At 45.5% G+C, this 19,156-nt stretch overlaps 1 protein-coding gene across 2 annotated transcripts in view; it reads left to right on the top strand.

Moving 5' to 3' along the window:
* Positions 1-19,156, top strand: part of LOC100543007 (gamma-aminobutyric acid receptor subunit beta-4) — a 66,687-nt gene that overhangs the window by 14,269 nt on the left and 33,262 nt on the right. For both annotated transcript variants that reach the window (XM_010715273.2, XM_010715272.2), the window contains exon 3: positions 12,383-12,450. In XM_010715273.2, the coding sequence (XP_010713575.1) occupies positions 12,383-12,450 (68 nt within the window). The remainder of the gene's footprint in view (positions 1-12,382; positions 12,451-19,156) is intronic.

The raw sequence follows: 19,156 nt of genomic DNA, 5'->3' as shown, positions 1-19,156 counted from the left end.
TAGAACATTCATCAGAAGTTCCTCTACATGTTGTTTTTTTTTTCTCTGTTGCACACTAGCTCCTTGCTAGGATTTGAAGCTGGAGAGAATAAAATGATGAGTACTCAAGTTAATAATGTGTGATTATTATGTTGATGAATTGATGAAGATGAATATATATGTAAAAGCTCTGCAAGATTTGCTCACCCATGCATCCTGAGTGAAAGCAATTATTTTGGTGAACAAATGGCAGTTGTATCTCTTAATAATACGTGCTGGGGTAAGGAATGGCCTGGTAACTTTGGTTCTGATGAATCTCCAGGGCAGTTTTGCGAAATGATAATTAGCAGAATGCTGGAAACACCAGTCCGGGCATCAGTCTTTCAAATCTGACCAACTTACAAACTTGGATCCTTCTTCCTATAGCAGTCTTTCAGTTCTCACTCATCACCTATGTTATTAAGACTTTCTCTGTCTTCATGCTGGAGAAAAAGCAGAACCTGAACAAAGCACATCCCTGACCGAGAAACTGGGAGATAAAAACATACAATCCCATATCCAACATTTGGAAGAAGGGGGCTTGTTTGCCTGTGCTTTGCTTCTCATGATTTCTAACTCAGCTCAAGATTTCAATGTGAACTCCATTGTATTTTCGGGCCTGACTCACCACTTTTTTTCATTGGCAATATTTGCACTGTAAATCATCCTGACCTTCACTGTGCATAAGCCTTGGGCACCGTGTGACCCCAGAGCTCTACCTCCAAGATGATCTACATACCCAGAAAGGTAGGGGAGAGAAGGGAGCAGGTGTGTGATACAGACGGGTGGTGGTGGGCAGCGTCCGAAGTCAGCATCAGCTAAAGCCCTAATAGTAGTGTATTGGGAAGGTCGAGCTAGGCACTGAGAAAAGCTGTATCTCCACCAAACATTTGACAAAGGTAACAAGGAAGGAATGGCCATCTCTCTCTCATGGGGACCCCAGCCACTGAATTTGCATCATGCTGTGGGATAAAGCACCACCAAGAAGTCACCTACTGACAGGTATGGCATTGGGCACAGCAGGGCTGTCACTACTGCCACTGCAGGTCTCAGCCCTGAGTATGCTCTTTGCATAAGTCTGATGTGTCCTGACCTGGTCATTGTGTTTCTTCCCTTTTCTTTTTCTCCCCATGCTGTGCACATCCTATTGGATTCACCCAGAAATTAGAAACTGTGGTATTCTTTAAAGACACAAGTCTGTAGAAGTGATGAGGAAGTGTGACTAACTCATTAATGACTGAAAATAGAGGGAAAAGAAAAACACCTTCTGGTCACTTTGATAAAAATGTCAAGTCCAGATATTTTGTTGTTGTTACAAATGGTTCCAAGACAGAGTAATGGATTTGATATGAATAGAGAAGCTTGTGTTAACCCATTTAAATTAATTTGGTTCGGCTCGTTTTCAGCTAAGGGGATTAGATGGCTCAGGATTTGGTAATGTATGAGAGCGTTTTCCTAGAGAGGTCACATATTCGCATACGGCCCAGGTCTGTAGTTTGTTTGGAGGATGATGTTTCCAGGGCATCACAAAAGCAAGCCTCTTGCATGTAGGAGCATTCATTAACAAAAGCCCAGTGCTGAAAAGGTGGATCAGGACCTTTGTGCTCTGAGAGGTCAGATGGATATGAGGCAGACTAATGGGGAATGTATGAGAAGTTTCTACAGCTGCCAGTTGGTATGATTGCCAAATGGCTAAAAGGCCTCAACTTTGTACCACCATGGCAGCCTTACCCAATGGGAGGAGGTGGGGCGGGATGCCCCCCTTATAGCAGCACCCCTTCTGGCTGTGTGTAGGAGGAGAGTAGTTTGGTGCTGTGGTCTTCCCAGTTGTTTGCTGTATTCCTGCCTGTTAGGCTGCTGCAGGAGAGTCATCGTGTGGTGCATCCAATACTAGGCTTGAACCCAGTGGAAAAGCATTCTGCTCCCTCTTGTGTGGTTCAAAATACTAAATGTCTGTGGATGATGCTTTCTAAAGCTCTACTCTTATCTGCTAGTCCTGGAAAGGGAAGTAACTAGCAGTGGGCTAGGAAATGGGAACCAAAGGCTTCCCAGCCTATCTGAGTTGGGGATTGGGTGGCTCTGAAAGCAGGAGGAAGATGATGGCTCTGAGAGCACAAGGGATACCCCAGCTGGAAATGTAGATAGAGCAATGAGGGCCTGAGCAAAAGCAGAAAAAATGGATTCTTCCTGAGTCCTCCCCAGCTTCCTCAGGTGAATAGAGCTCTGCCCAGCTGCTGTGCAGGCCTGCAGGGAGATGCACTTGCCTGCCAGCAACTTAGCAGAGGTAGGAGGGAGTTTTATCAGGTGGATAAATGTGGAGGTGGCTAATCAGTGTGGGTCTGATGGTTCTTGCTGCTGGAGGAAAAATACCTGGCTTCAGTTGATCTGCTGTCAGTCTACGACAAATACTTGTTTGGGAAGCTCTGTTGCCTTCCCACTACCACTTTTGGAGGGGTTTAAGAGCTGAAGGAGTCTGGGAAATTCAGTACCTCTGCTTTTTCTAGAGCCAGCTTAGTATAACTGCAGGGAAAGGTAATGTTTTACAGGAGAGCCCTTCTCTGCTGAAAGGGATGTAAAAGGAAAATCCTTCAAACAAAGTATTTACTTCATAGAGTGCAAAGCCAGGGATCTGTTTGAGTGTATGTGCCCTGGACAGGGAGGATGGGTGACTGATCCTTGTTCTGACAGAGTACTGCACCTTCATCTCCTGATGGCTGGATCTGCCTTCTGCACTTGGCCTAGCAAAGAAACCAATGTCTGTGGCATCCCTGCAAAGTAAACTTGCTGTGGTTTGGGCTGGGTGTTGCCTATTTCAAGGGGTGGGAAGTGGTGTTCTTAGTCAGGTTGCTCTTTAAGAGTTTATTTATTGCTTGAGTCCCACTAGTGATGTCACGTTGTTAACTATCAGATCTAGTAAGGTGATTCAGCTTTGTAGGTCTGTAAATGAAGACAAATAATTTATGATAAACCTGAAAACTTCTTTTCCTCTCAATTTTCTGTAATCTTACCAAGCATGTATCACTCAGGGAAGAGATAAGCCTGGCTTTGGAAGGCTACCCTCCTCACTGAGGGAAAAGTAGCTTTAAAAATGTCTCCTGAATGTTGGGCCAGGTCTCTCACAAAACCAGATCATATTCTGAGAAGTTGGTGATTTTTCTTAATGCTGAAAGTCCTGTGTGCATGTACAGGTGCTTTGCTGAACTGAGTCCACCAGTTGTACAAGAGTTGTGAGGTTAATGTCTACTCTCTTGTTCCATTTTTAAGCCTGTACATTGAGATCTTGTTTTTATTCAGCTTGGGAAGCTGTCTAGTGATATCTTTTAAAGTCAGCCTTGATTTAGCTTGCTCTGTAATCCTTCGATACCTTTGGGACAACCTTTACACTGTTTTTGCAGCCGGTTGATTGTTGTCTCTCACTTCCAAATTTCCATGGGATGTTTGCAATATCCCACTCTAATACCTACTAATCCATTAAAAATACCCATGAGGTAGATTAGGTAATCCACTGTGCCTCACAGATTGTGCTCGACTGTGCTCCGTAGCTCTCTGCTTTCCCTAGAACAGTCGCAGAATGAATGTTACATCTGCAGTGGGAAAGCATTGTTCCTCCAGAAGGATCCCTCAGCACTGGCTCACAAGCAGGCACAGCTTGCTTGAGAAAATATCCTCTCCACTCACATCTGCAGGGACAGCTTCATTTGACAACATAATGGAAACGTGGCAGCTATTATCAAGGTTAACTGATAGGGTATGTCTGCAGAGAGCATCATGGGGTAATACCTGGATAGTCAGATTGCATACTTTGCAAGTGCTGCATCTCTTGGCCCTTTGCTGAAAGATCAGCTTCAGTGCTTACTTGGAGGCAAACCTATCTCTTACCTAAGCCCTAAATTTTTTCAGTATTTGGATATGCCAAATACCTGTTCAGGAAACAAACTAGCCCAGCTCTCCTGGCTCATGGGCTGCTAGCGTCAGGAGGACATATGACTTAGGAAAGTATGTAGTTCAGTTACTCTGTTGGAGCAGGGTAGTGTGGGCTGCAAATCCCCATTTTAGCCTCCTCACACAGGGTTCTGCTGTGCCTGATCAGATTTGGATGGATGGAAGCCTAGCAAGGCTAGGCACAACCCTGTTCTGTGTGAAAGCTCAAGATGTGCCAAGCCATGTCCCTAAAGAAGCATGGAAAAATGCAGCAAGCCTGTCAGGCAGAAGAAACTGTTTTCTGCCAGGCCTACCTGGAGAGCGGCTGCAATCTCCATGAGTCAGTGGTGGTGGGTATCCCTCCCACCTTGCAGAAGATTAAATCCAAGGGAAAGCAACAGGCATAGATAGATCTATATATTTTGGACACCAGGGCTCTGATTTCCAGCTCTAGACTACCACTCTTCATTCATGTGAAGCAAGAAGATTCCTTAGCACAAGTTCCTCTGCCTCTCTGTTTCCCCACAGTGCAGCAAATGTTGTAGCTGTTAACCTGCCATGAGACCATCTCTCTTGTAAACTACAAAGCTGGATAAAAGGCTATTGTCATGGTACAGTTTTCTCCTGTACATCCAATGGATATCAAGGAGTGACCTGCTAGGAGCAGCAGGACAGTTTTGATATCAGCCTCTGGATGTGTGATAGCTCATAGCAATGATGGCTGTTGTGCTGATCCTGGCAAGCTCACTGCACAGCTATTAGATGTGGATGGGGAAGAGGTCAACAGTGAGTCATAGAAATAAGAATTAAAAAAAGAAAAATGTTTGGCGGATGTTTAGTTGGTATTTAAACCTGAATTTTTTTGAAAAGTTGAAGTAGGTGCTTAAGAGACCCTGCTGATCTTGGCACTTCCAGATGTCACCACAAATCAGAGATGCTGGATGAAAGCTGCTCCCAAAACATTCATGCTTTCATGATATGCGGTCAACTTTCCTTGCTCATCTAGCAGGATTAATGTGTACTGAATCATAGAATGGTTTGGGTTGGAAGGGACCTTTAAGATCATCTAGTTCCAATTCCCAACTATAGGCAGGGACACCTCCCTCTAGGCCATGTTGCTCAAAGCTCCATCCAGCCTGGCCTTGAATGCTTCCAGGGAGGGGGGCATCCACAGCCTCCCTGGGCAACCTGTTCCAGTGTCTCATCACCCTCACAGTAAAGAATTTCTTCCTAATATCTCATTTAGATCTACCCTCCTCCAGTTTAAAGCCATTTTCCCTTGTCCTGTCGCTACATGCCCTTATAAAAAGTCCCTCCCCAGCTTTCCTGTAGGCCCCTTCAGGTACTGGAAGGCTGTTAGAATCTCCCTGAAGCCTTCTCTTCTCCAGGCTGAAGAGACCCAGCTCTCTTAGCTTGTCCTCATAGGGGAGGTGCATACTGCATTTGTACTTAAGCTAAAAGGGAAAGAATGGGAAAATTACTGGAATCTTCTTCATGGTTTGATGTACTGCATGCTGGGATGGCATCCCCTTGTCTGATAGGACAAGGGGAAACGGTTTCAAACTAAAAGAGAGGAGATTTACACTGAATATAAGGAAGAATGTTTTACAATAAGGGTGGTGAGGCACTAGCACAGGTTGCCCAGAGAGGTGGTGGTTCTCCATGCCTGGAGAAACTCAAGGTCAGGCTGTATGGGACTCTGAGCACCTGATGGAACTGTAGGTGCCCCTGCTCATTGTGGAGGAGTTGGACTGGATGATCTTTAAGGGTCCTTTCCAATGATTCTATGATCTTCTAGACATTCTCCCACTAATTGCTACAGCAGAGCCTTGAGATTCAACAGCACAGCCATTATGCAAATAACAATTTGTAAACTCCTCCTACAGTCCTCCAATGTTGTGGAGGGAAGAAACAGGAACACTTTTATTCTCCTGGTACTGGTGGTAACTATGGGCGACTCCTCTTTGGTGAAACTGAGTGTTCAGGCACTACACAGGACTCTAAATTATCTTCTGGGAAGATTTAAAAGAAACTGTGGAATAGTCTTTGGGCTGAAAGCTGTTCTGGATAGGACAGAGCGGGATTTCTTGGCAGCCTGCGTGGCTGGATCCAGGCAGCAAGCCCTGATCCATTCTGTGCCGCTGATTACCTGGTAGTTCTCTCCATCTAACTAACAGTGTCTGTCAGCCTTGTATAACCAGCTCCTCACTGCACGTAGCAGTGACGTAGGCCACGGTTTTAAGTTGTAAACATAAAGCCAGGCTGCCCTGAGGTCCAGTGCTGAGAACAAAGCAGGGGCAGTGGCTTGGACAAGCCTTTTCCTGCAGAAAGAGCAAGTAGATACTGAACAGTTCTCCTGCATTCAGCAAAGCGGGAGTCATATTGAATGAAAAAGTCCTGGGAGTGAAATTAATCTGTGTGCTGGTCTTGCCTTTGGCAAGCTTGAGAATACTCTAATTGGAGGTGGAAGACGGGAGGGAGGTGGGAGCAGAGGAATCGTTGAAAATGCAAGTAAGGCACTGCAGTCCCATAGTGGCATCTAACAAGAAACCTTGCCCTTTCCATGTCTGCCTGTATTGCCCTGCTTTTGCAGAAACATTTCTGCCAGCCAACACAGGGCAACCTTGTCTGGGACTTGCTGCTTCTGGGCTCTAGTGCCTCTGCTGTCCTCTGGTTTCTCTGGCATGGGATGGCATGGACATAGCACTATGCCTCATTGTAGGGTGAGGCACAGACCTGTTCTTTGTACAGATTTGGAGTCTGAAAACTCATTTTCTCTGGCTTTCACTCAGCAGAAGACTTTAAAGGAGTTCTAATGCTACTGCAGGAATCATAGAACCATAGAAAGGCCTAGGTTGAAGGAGAACAAAATGATCATCTAGTTTCAACCACCCTGCTATGTGCAGGGATGCCAACCCCCAGACCAGGCTGTCCAGAACCACATCCAGCCTGGCCTTGAATGCCTCCAGGAATGGGACATCCACAGCCTTCTTGAGCAACATGTTCTAGTGTGTCATCACCCTCTGTGTGAAAAACTTCCTCCTAATATCTAACATAAACTTCAAATGTCTCAGTTTAAAACCATTCCCCCTTGTCCTAACACTACCCACCCTCGTAAACAGCTGTTCTCTCTCCTGTGTATACGCTCCCTTCAAGTTCTGGAAGGCCACAATGAGGTCTCTCGAGAGTCTTCTCTTCTCCAAGCTAAACAAGCCCAGTTCCCTCAACCTTCCTTCATAGGAGAGGTGCTCCAGCCCTCTGATCATCTTAGTGGCCCTCCTCTGGATCTGCTCCAAGAGCTCCAGGTCCTTCCTGTACTGGGGGCCTCAGGCCTGGATGCAGCACTGCAGGTGGGGCCTCACAAGAGCCGAGTAGAGGGGGACAATCACCTCCCTGTCCCTGCCGGCCACCCTTTTTTTTTAATGCAGCCCAGAACACAGCTGGCCTCCTGGGCTGCAAGCGTGCACTGTTAGCTCATGTCCAGCTTCTCTTCCACCACGACTCCCAAGTCCTTCTCCACAGGGCTGCTCTCTTCCCTGTTTGTATAAGTACCTGGGATTGCCCCGACCCAAGAGCAGCACCCTGCACTTGGCCTTATTGAACATCATTAGGTTTTCATGGCCCACTTCTCCAGGCTGGCCAGGTCCTTCTGGATGGTTTCTCTTCCTTCCAATGTATCGACTGCACTGCTCAGCTTGGTGTCACCCACAAACTTGCTGAGGGTGCACTCAATGCCATCATCTGTCACTGATGAAGATGTTGAAGAGCATCGGTCCCAAGACCAACCTGAGGGACACCACTTGTGACTGACCTCCACCCTGACACAGAACCATTAATCATAACCCTTTGGCGTTCAGACAACCAATTCCTGATCCACTGAACAGTCTGTCCTTCCAATCCACACCTTTCCAATTTAGAGAGAAGGATGTGGTGAGGGACCATGTCAAAGGCTTTGCAGAAGTCCAGGTAGATGACATCCATCGCCCTTCCCCATCCACCGAAGCCATCGCTCTATCATAGAAGGCCACCAGATTGGTCAAGCAAAATCTGCTCTTGGTGAAGCCATTGGCTGTCTTGAATCACCTCTTTGTCTCATACATGCCTTAAAATAGCTTCTAGGAGAATCTGCTCCATGATCTTCCCAGGCAATCTTGGAGACTGATAATGCCACAGGCAGGGTGCAAGCAGGGAACACTGGGACTCATGCATATAGCTGTGCTGGATGCGCCTCACTCTTGGCCAAAAGACAGTGCTACATCCCCTCTCTTCTACATGTGATGCACTTGAATGTTAAGAACAGGGCTGCCCCATTAATATCTCTGAACTCCTACTCAAAGCAAGCAGATCTCAGGATGGGAGCAGTGGGTTTGGAGTGATTTCTGGACAGCAATATATCCAAAGTGGTTTAGGAGAATGCTATACAAATTGGAAGTTGTTTTTTTCCCCTTCTGTGCTGATGACATGTCATCTTTACTTTAGAGTCTGGCTACCATCCTTTAAAATAGAGATGTAGACAAATTGGCAAAAGGCCAGAGGAGAACAGCACTAATTGTTAGAGCTTTAGAAAACATGACCTCCAAGGAGAGGTTGGAGAACTCAGGTGCATTTAATCAAGGAAAGACAGTATTAGTGGGGGAGGGAGAAGGATGTCATGGTTTCTCAGTACATAAAAGCTGTTGTCAAAGAAGGATGATTGATTTATTCTTTCACTATCATTGGTGGGGGGGGAAGGGTGGGAGATGATGAGACAATCAACTACGCTTGTACTGCAGAGAAGGTTTAATTTGGATATTCAAGTAAAGCTTTTTCAGTGCAGTCAAATGCAGGAGATTGTCCAGAGGAGCGAGGGAATTTCTGATACTGGTGGTTTTAAAGAAAGCTTCCACTAAAGAAGCTTTAAGTTTACTTGAGTCTGCTTCTGTGAAGGATATGGGCTGTGCAACCTCCCAGGATCCTTGTCAACCCTTTGTTCCAGTAGTTTGGGCTGGCGGGTAGACTTGAGGCTGAAGTCTGTCAATAGCAACTGCAAACCTTTGCTGTGCCAGCAATGCCAGGTTCACATACTCAGACATGCATGAACCAGGCTCCTCAAGGCACTGGCTGTAGTTTATAAAAGTGATGTGGCTTTAGTAGATAATAATATAAGTTCCATTTGACTGCTCACTGTTCTTGAGTCTTTGACTGTTTCTGTATTGTAGTTGGAAATCTAATGGCAGAGAAATCCAAACTTGCTCTAGTTTAACTTTCTGGGCTAGGAGTGAAGAAAGGGTGGTGTGAACCATGGTGCAGCCCAGCTGCCCAAGTCACCATATTGTGTTTGGAGGCACATTACGTACACTGAATTTTGTGCTATAGATTTTGCTTCCTCCTACAGCTGAACTACAAGGCTGAAAACTGGAAGAAATGCCTTGATCCAAGCTGCCATCACCCCTGGCTGCAGTGAAAACAGACAAGCTTGGGAACATGATCTTTCCTCTGCAGTTGTGCCATAGGGATGGCTTCTGTAGCAACACGATGCTGGGTTCTGGGGCTTTAAAACATTATAAAATAAAATGTGAAAGTAATAACTGGTTGCTAGAAAAATATTGCAGATTAGCACAACTTGTTCTCTACCTTGGCTGTTTTTGTATTTGACAAGTATCACTTGCAGAAAAAGGACTGATTTTATTATAACTCTTTTGTCTGCTTTCCTTCCAACTTCCCCTGAGAACGTTTTTCACAGACGTCAAACTGCTTTGAGGACAAAATGTTGGTGACTTCTCCAGTGGTGGTGAGAAATGGAGATGCATGGCAGTGCTGTTCACTGGTTGAAGAGGCAGAGTTTCTCACTCTCCCTTATTTGTGAACTTGTCTACAAACCTTTCCAAGGCATAAGCATTTTCTCTAAGGGGTAAAGGTCTACTTTGCAGATAAAAGCATAAATCTTTAATATCAGGTTTTCTTTTGCATCTTTTCAGATTTGCAGATGTCGAGCTCTGCCTTTTGAACAAATTCAGATGACGTTATCCTGTATTTTAAATACCCTACTTTTTGTATCCCTCTTGCCTGAAGCTATTAACATTGGCAGAATTGATGTCCTTTGTTTATTCTGTGTACTACTTACAGCCTGAATGTTGGACAGCAGCCGATCTAGTTTCTTTCCGGGCTGTGGTAAGAGGTAGGGCGAGTATTTTCTGCTGGCTGTGTATGCACGTGTGCTGTTCTGAAGAGGTGGAAGGGCAGTCTTCAAACTGGAATGGAGGTAAAATGGCTTCCTGGCAATCAAGCCAAGAGTAGATCCAGTATAGATCTTTGCATACCTTCATCTCTGGAGTGGGTTGACATACACATCCCAGGGGATGGAAGTAGCTCATGAAGCCTCCCACTTGCTGTGATGGATGAAGTATAGAGGACTTGGCAGTGCCCAGGGTGGCCATTGGGAACATTGCTGACTGGGCACAAGTGCTGGGTGTGGGTGAGCACAGAATGATGGGGAGCAGCACGATGATCTCCGCTCCGGCACTTGTCTTGGAGCTGGGAGTTGGAAGGTCTGGATCTTATCCACAGCTCTGACACTGAGTCACTGCATGACCCCAGGCACTCAGATACCATGGTGATGAACACAGCACAAATGTCTAGACAGATAGATTAGATTGGATAGTCTCTGCATTTGACAAATATTTGCATATCACTGCTGTCAGTGCTTTCTATTGCCACCCAGACCGGTTGTTTGAGTGGGTCTCTTGCACAGCAGGGGTGAAGAAAAGCTTTTTTTTCTTTGCACCAAGAAAGGAAAGGACGCCCAACCACAGTACCATATTCACCAGTATTGACAAACTGGAAGCAAAGAAGACAGCAGGGCATCTCTTGGAGGAAACATCACTGGCATGGCAGTGGGGCTCAGGAGTCAGGAGCTGGCTTCTCCCCAGCTCTGCTGCAGCCCTGACACAGCCCCATCTTTCCTCTTGCAGCCAATTAGTCAGTAAGGTCGTCAGGGCAGTGATACTTCCTGCTATAGCTGCTATCACTACAAGGTCCTGAGTGCGGAAAAAAAGACAAACTACTTGAACTGAGACTTCCTGAAGTGCTTTACTGGTGCTGCTGTCAGCCGCTGGCACAGTGCAGGATGTGAGGAGGTTGGCTGTCACAGAGTAACTTGTGGTTATTTTCCCACCTGGTTGCTTTGTAATAGATGAGCAGAGCAATACAAAGATGTGGCTGGGAGCTTGCCCTGCATGGGGATTTCTGGAGGCTCTGCAAGGTCTCCTGAGCACCCTGTCCCTGGCACCACTGACAGCGAGCCAGGAGTGCTGCAGAAGAGCACTGCCTCTTTCAGGGGATTTGCCTAGCAGGGTCTAATTACAGTTGTTGATTCTGATGTTTTCAGTGTTGTTCATATTCCATTAAAAGATAATGCTGCTTAATTTGCAGCAGAGGGTCTTGGTTAACAGTACACCCAATCACAAGGCAGCCCTAATGACACTACTTCCCTACTTCTGGAAACATATAATTAAAAAATCACTTCATTTCCAGTTGTGTGGTTCTCCCCTCTACCCCAATCTCCTAATTACTTTCTAAGCCATTTCATGATTATCTGTAAATATTCCAGCACTTAGATCTACTAATGAGTCCATGGAAGAGTTAATACCTTGAGCGGTAGAGCTGCTTGCCTTTCCCTTCCTTGTACTACGCTGCAAGGAAGCATTTTCTACCTGGCACATGTGAGAAGAGGGCTGTTGGCTGCAGTGGAATTGAGTTTGACTGTGGAGCAGTAGGGATGACAGGAGAGTGGTGGCTCTCAGAAAACCCATTCCTAGCTGCTGTAGGTAAAGCTTGTGCTAGTTTTAGCAGCGGATGTGTATCTCTCTGCAAATCATTTTACACAGCTTAAGTAAGGGATGGTGTACCCTTATGCCATTGGTAAAATTTGTTCTCTAATCCCAGCACTACTCTTCGCTTCTCTGAAAAGCCACAGTAGAAATGCTAGTTTCTAACTTAATGGATCTGTTTCCATTACTTGCCTGGTGTCTTGGGTATTAAAACTCATCTGGGCTTTGTTTGGTACGGCAGTGCTGGCAGGAGGATGGAGAAGTGAGCTGGAGTATCCTTCCTGCCTATGTGCTGCATGGGTTTGATTGCTGTGTTCTGTGTATAGTCAATCAGCAACACCTTTTGCAAGACCTCTGAGAGCCTGCTGATGTCTCTGAAGGTGTTATTTGGAATAAGTAGAGATAATTGTATAACTAGGGGGAGTGATTAACTTCCAAGAATTAAAGAATCAAGCTGGGAGTCAGACAAATCTATTCTTCTCTAATAATCTGAGCACATGTGACTTTGAAATTCTGGATACTTGCAGAATGTCAGGCTGCTTAAGTCATATCCATGCATTTCTAGTCAGTGCTGTAATAGCAGGCAGGAGGAGAGAGCCTGGATATGGTCCTAACCTAGTCTGTTTGTGTTTCAGGTAACCCTGTCACAGTGGGAATGAGCATCCATATCTCCAGCATTGACCAGATCTCTGAAGTCAACATGGTGAGTTTGGGATGAAAACAAAAAGAACAAAAGGCTAATAAAATATTTTATCTTTTTTCTGGTTGAGATGCACATCCAAGACAATCTGTCCTTGGAGTCACTTGAGCTGTCAGGGTGCCCTGATGAAAAGAAGGCCAGACATCTTTGCTTCCTTAAGCTCCTCCTGCAGACCTTCTCTGCAACTGTTGGGAAGTTGCGGGAGAAAAGTTGTAATTGTCTGATACAAAATGCGTTTTTTTCCTCATTGGACATAGGATTATGAGAGATATTGTACTATGGCTTGAGACAACTCTTCATCACTAAAGCATAACAAATTCAAGCAGGATTTCTTTGTGTGCAGTGTGATAAAAAAGAAAGTTCAGCACATCACCAGGCTGTACTAAATGAGGTCTCCAAATTTTTTTTCTGGTTTCTGTCTGAGCCTTGCTCTTTCCACCCACTAATTGGCCTGTGTCACAACTGGCCCCACAGCCCAGCTCCAGACCAAAACAGTTCTGAAATTAAGCCCTCACAAAGCAAGGCTGGTGTGATGGACCTCTGGTACATGCCTGTATCTGCTGGTAATATTTGTGATGTGATTGAAGGACTGTAGTTTGCTTCCTGATGAAATAAGTCCCGGAAAGGTTAGCATTCACTAGCTCAGAGAAGCATCCTGAGTGTCATCTGTCAATATGTGGATGAAGAAACTTGGCTGGCATCTCTGGAGCTAGTTACAACTTATTCAGAGCAGACTCTCATCTCTTGTCATTTTGTTCCAGTTGTTTCCTCTAGCCATTAATGCTTACTCCTTCAAAGTAGATGCTTGTATTTTTCTAGTGGCACAAAAGCAAGAGTAGCTTTACAGTCAGCCTGTGTCTGCAAGGTTGAAAAACTGGCAGTGGCTTTTTATGCTTGCTGGTAGTGATTTGGCATTTCTTTGGAGATCTATACAGGGAAGGGAGGCATCTTAGGGCAATCTGCTTGCTTGGGGTGGTATTTATAGGCTGGAGCTTTTTCTACCACTGAAGAAAAATGTTCTCTGCTCAGATAACAGATTTCATTGCATTGGACTGATCTGTCACCTAGACCTACCTTCCTCCCTCCTGCCCAGAGGCTTTTCCTCAAAGTCCCTCTGCATGCCATGAGGATGGATGGGGACCATTCGGCAGCAGCTGTCCTATTCCTCAGTCCTGACCCATGCAGGGTATCCTCGGCCAGCTTAGAGCTCTTGCTGTTCAAGACTGTTAAAATCTTGATCTCCCAACGCTCCTGTCCTATTTATCCGATTCTGGACTCCCCTGCCCTGTTTTCTCTAGCCCAACCTTTACTATCATTCTCTACATGGCATGTTACACCTCAGTGTTAATAGTGACACTGAGCAGCGTGTACAATACAAAAATTCAGGTAAAGCTCTCAGTCCCTATTGCATTGGGTAACTGTGCTTGAGGTTAAGCTCAACTTCGAAAAGGCAGATGGCTTAACCCAGTTCCATCTATCCTGCCTGTCAGGACAAAGCTCAACATTAAGTCACCTCCTCCCCCAGTCTCAAGTTGGACCTGAATTTTCCTACGTGGCAGCTGTCACTTTCCTTGCTAAAGTCAGAATGAAAAACTGGGGGTCTGGAAATGTTGTATAAGACCCCAGATTGCACAAATGTAATTGCAGGAAGTGAAGGATTTATTCTCAGCTTACGTGCTACAATTACCTGATCTTCCTGTATAGATATCAGAAGAGAGCTAAATGCTTCAGGTTCAAGATGAGGTTCCTGCTGGAGGTGTGTCCATGGGCTGTAAGGTCTTCTCAAGTCTTTTGCCATACACCTGCTGTAGTCAGGCATGCTGTATACTGTGCTAGCCACCATTCTCTTAGCAATACTTTCAACCCTTTCCTTGTGAGAGCAGTGCTCTCCCCTTTCCAGTGAACACCATATTTCCTCTGCAGAAGGACTGCTGGGGCAAAAGTGTACGATTGAGATTGTAGAGAAACCTCTGAGGAGCGTAGGGGAGAGCAGGTTGAACCTGCACCGACCTTCACCTGCACATTGCTCTGGGTCTTATGGAATGTGGGCAGCACTGCTGATGGACACTGAGTGTTTTGGTAATCATGGCATGGCTGTAACCAGAGTGAGCACTACACGCTGCTTATGCCACATGCCTGTTGATGCTGCCATGGCATGTCACTTCCATGCTTCTGATCATCCCTCCTGGCTCTCCATAGAGGTTGACAAGCACAAACTCCTGGTCATCCTTCCTGCCTACGTTTGCAGTAGAACCCACTCAAGATCTATAAGAAATGTAGCGAGGAGGCTTCAGAAGGGGTTAAATGATGAGAATCAAAATCAAACCTACAGGGAGCAGAATCTCATGGGATGCAGTTTTCCAGGCAGGAGAGATTTATGTGCATCATTCTGGGTGACAGATGCCCTGGGGAAAGGGCTGTGTCCTACCCCTGCTCTGGACATGGTGACTGGCAAGAAAAACAAGGCATTTTTTGGCATTGTGTGTGATTGGAGAAGGGACTGTGCAATGAATAAATTAAAGGCACACAAGTGGAGCTGAGTTGTCATGGCAACCAAATAGCTTCTATTGTTCCACAAGGAGTGTTATTACTTACTGCCCCTTGTAGGATAATTAATTAATCCTCAGACATCCTTTCTGGAACAATGGGTTGGGCAGGCTGAGGAGAACCCCCAGCACTCCCATGTGCCTATCCCTGGGACTCCTGGCATTTACTGGCTGCACAATGGTAGGGAACAAGTGCTGCCAGTGCCTGGCCATAGCATGATTCAAGAAGTTGTTTTCCACAGGACTTTGGCTGGATGCGGTGCTTTGGAGGAATGCAGCTCCATCCACAATCTAAGTGGCACTCTTTGCCTCCACTCCCATGGGAATGGTATTGCTGAAATGATTATGTGATGACATTTCAGTTCTGGAGGCTACAGGGCTACGCAAAGACAACACAACTGTGTCATTACACTGGAAGTTCCCAGACACCACAGAATGCATTGCAGTAGCCTGTACAAGCTCAGTGTCTCCTGGTTCCTTGTTGTACAAAGGCAAAGCATCTTATCTTCTTGAGGGCCATGCCCTAACACCGTGACATGGTACAGTGCAGATGGAGTCACGCTGGGTTAAAAGAGGCTCCTAGGTGCACTGCTGGCTTTGTAATGATCTCCTAGTCATGAGGGACCAAAACTATTGTCCTTATTTTAAAAAATGACATCTCATTCACCACAGCTGCTAACTGTGTGTGGTCAGCCGTATTTTCAAGCTCACTTGCTCAAGTAATGCTTTATTGCTGTGTTCTCTTCTTAGCTCTGCTAAGCAATGCTGAGCTGCAGCCTCTGTTCTTGTCATTGATTAGAAGGATTATTTGCTGAGCCAGGATCAGTGACATCAATTGAAGTGCTTGGGAGAAGGTGGCAGGGGCCAGGCCAAGTAGGTACTGGGGAGGGCACATCTGAGAGGCAAATCCTCTGGGAAGTGCTGATCCATGAAGATGAAAAGCCTGGTTGGAGAATTCTCAGATCCTGTATGAATTTGCAATTTGGGGTTTTAAAGGCAGTCTGAAAAGAATAACACCCTCATAATGATGTTCTGTAGCTCAGTGGATCTGCTAAGAACAAAAGGATGGTACTTCCTAGTTGTCCTCTGAGGAAATAGGCTGGAGAAGTTATTTTGTTGGATCCAGCACCAACTGCTTCAGGAGCTGGAAGTCTTTCCTGCATGCCCTTCCAGCAGGCAGCTGAAGAACTGGCCCAATCTGCACACTTTCTGCAGGGTGGGAGTGGAAGCTGCTATCTCCACCTGCAGCCTTGCCTCCCTCATCTTCAGGGATGTATTTTTCCAGTACCAGACAGTTCAGACTCCCTCCAAGCATTCATGAAGGATTTCAATAAGTAAAGCAACCAGATGCATTGTATGCATTTAGAAGAGATGGTTATCCTTCATAATGCTTCAATTTCCCTGCCCTACGATCTGTGCATTCCTAAACCTGCTCCCCCTGTGTATCTGCACACCATAAGCAACTTGGAGCATGCAGCTGCTGTCGTCGTGATTTCTTTGTGGCTCCTATAATTTATTCATCCCGAGATGCTCTCCTACATCTGCAATAACATTGTTTCAGTTTGTTATAGCACTAGCTTTAAAGTTTTATAAACCTGGTGACAAGTTGAAAAGTTACAAGAGGATTATTGTAGAGGGCTAGCATAAGAAGCGAGGCTTCCATAAAGAACCGTTTGCAGGGATATACAAGGTGTTAAAGCAGTGATATTTGTGGGACTGGTGATACATTTTGCTGGGCAACAGTCCGCAGTGCAGAGAGGTTAGTGGCTGGTGCAGGATGCTTGGCAAGGCTAACCTCGATATTTCACTTCATTGCCTCCTGTTCCCTATTCCTCTATCATCACCTCTCACCACATTGCTGCCTGATGGGAGTGCCAGCAATTGGCTGATCACTTGGAAATTACAGGAGATAGCAGACACGACAGACACGATACCTCCTAACTTCTTGAGGTTTGATTGAAGTCTAAGAAACCAAGTTGTCTTGTTAGGAAAATAAGTTATCCCTGTTCAAGAGGGATTCAATGTATGTCCCTGGAAAGCTATGAGCTGCAAGTGTCTTAAGTTTCCTTTTAACCAATGAAAAAGGTGGTTTGGGTTTTGTAATGCAAGGGAAAGCATAACATGACAGCAGAGCAGCAGGATCCCAAGCTGTGGCAAGTGACAGTTAGCTCAAATGCAATAGCCATAGAAAAAAATGGGGGCAGAGGGACGGGGGACAACTGCTTACCTTCAGAAGACATCAGATATGCAGGAAGCTTCAGTAAGATGCCCTTGCTTCTACTGCCAACCCTTAAAAGAGGTCTGGGAAGGCATGGATCCTTGCTCCATCCCTTCTAGTCACTCACACGTACATTGCATGCACCTGAGCAACCTTGGGTTGGCCCTGCCTTAACCCAGGTGCTCAATCACTGCTTCAATCTGTGACTTTGCAATTCCACTACAGGTGTGTAAGAGCATTCTTGTCCAGAAAATATCATCCTACAGCCTCTTATGGCACCATCAGGGATGCACCAGTCTCTCCACTATATCAAAGATTCCATTTATCAGGAATGTCTGAAATGGCCCATGTAGAGGAATTTTGTAGATTAATTTGTCCTGATCAGGCTTTGTAGGTCCTGTTTTCACTGGAATATGAATGTGCCTAGCTGAATCCCAAATCACTATAACCCACACACATTAATGCATGGGTGATTCTGTTGTGTGCTGAACATAGTTGGTGAAAGAAGGCAGCGTAGATGGATAGATTTGGTATGAGAGACAGCAGCTTCTTAGGCTAAGGATATATATGGGCACATCTCTTGGCCTTTGATTGCTTTCCAATGGACCAACTATACGTCTGCAATAGCAGGCAGGAAACATAAGATACACCTGGAGAGGATTTTCCACTGAAATGCTTGTCTTGAGTTTTAAAACTCAAATTTCTAAGGAGAGATTTCTGCTATGGATACTACCACATATTCTCTTCAAATATATCAGTGTTTTTCATATTTATCCAAAATTATTCTGCTTTGTTGGCAACTACTTTCAATGGGGAAAAAATGATATAAAGGTATTTTCCAATCAGTCTATTCTATGTCTCTGGATATGCAAAGGTTTTAAAGGTTCAAGTATTTAGAACCTACAGTCAGAGGTTTCTGGGTTATATGCTGTAAGTATGACAGGACATTCCAGTACTGTGATGGTGTCCCTCTAGCCTCAGCTATCTCCTGATTCACAGCACTGCAGTATCCAGTTGTGTGTGTGAGTATGCTACATCCTAGTATTTAAGGTCGCTGAATATTGAAGTCTGCCAAAACACAGCAAAGATGCATCTTTGGTGCTGAGCTGAAGGGGTGGTGCGTTGTAATAGTACTGCAGGGGCTGTACTCCCAGAGGATTTGCTGTAGGCTCCTGCAGTGGCAGGTAGCAGAGGATGCCTTGGTGCTGAAGAAGGGCCAAATTCTTATAGTGTAGCATAAGCATGGTACAGCTCTGATGTACCCAGATTTTGTGGTGGCGTGGACAAATAGGAGTTGTGCTTGTTTCATGTGCTAGAGGATTTGGTGTGCTGTCATTTAAACTGTGATATTGCAAGCATGTGGCTGAGATGATAGGTTTCTTCAGAGCTGGCAATGGTCTGTGCCTTTCTCTGCCAAAGATTGCCTCAGTACCACTTAGGTCATGCAGCAATTGTCAGTTGCGTGCAGGGCTGCAATGCATTGGGTGGCTGCTTGCTTGGAAAATCAAACAGTAGCAGTTCTGTACATATTAAGTGGTATTTTCCTGAAGGAGAGAGTTAACAAGGAATGAGAAGGAAGGTCCTGCTCTATAGCTGTGAGCAGTATCCTCTGCAGGTTGCCATCAGTTACATGTAGTCACCTGGGTGGCTTTCTCAGATGCTTCTTCAGCAATGGAAAGTAACTTCTACATAAACACACAACCCTGTGCTAGCTAAAGGGAAGCAGCAGCATCCTGGTGCTTTTTCCTATTGTCCGTGAGTTTCTTGAAGAAATAAAGACAGTTGTAGAAGGGGAGAGAGAAACTCTAATCCATAGCAAGAACCCATCTTCTCTGCTATTTCTAGACCTTACTTGCTTTGCCTATTCCTCCAGTTGTCATCCCATCATGGACTGCTGGGTCTCAAGGTGACTTACCAGCACTGATACAGTTTAAAAGGCCAAGAG

The sequence above is a fragment of the Meleagris gallopavo genome, chromosome 9 (assembly GCF_000146605.3).
Source record: "Meleagris gallopavo isolate NT-WF06-2002-E0010 breed Aviagen turkey brand Nicholas breeding stock chromosome 9, Turkey_5.1, whole genome shotgun sequence".
Taxonomy (NCBI): Eukaryota; Metazoa; Chordata; class Aves; order Galliformes; family Phasianidae; genus Meleagris; species Meleagris gallopavo.
This window is presented reverse-complemented; position numbering and strand designations above follow the sequence as displayed.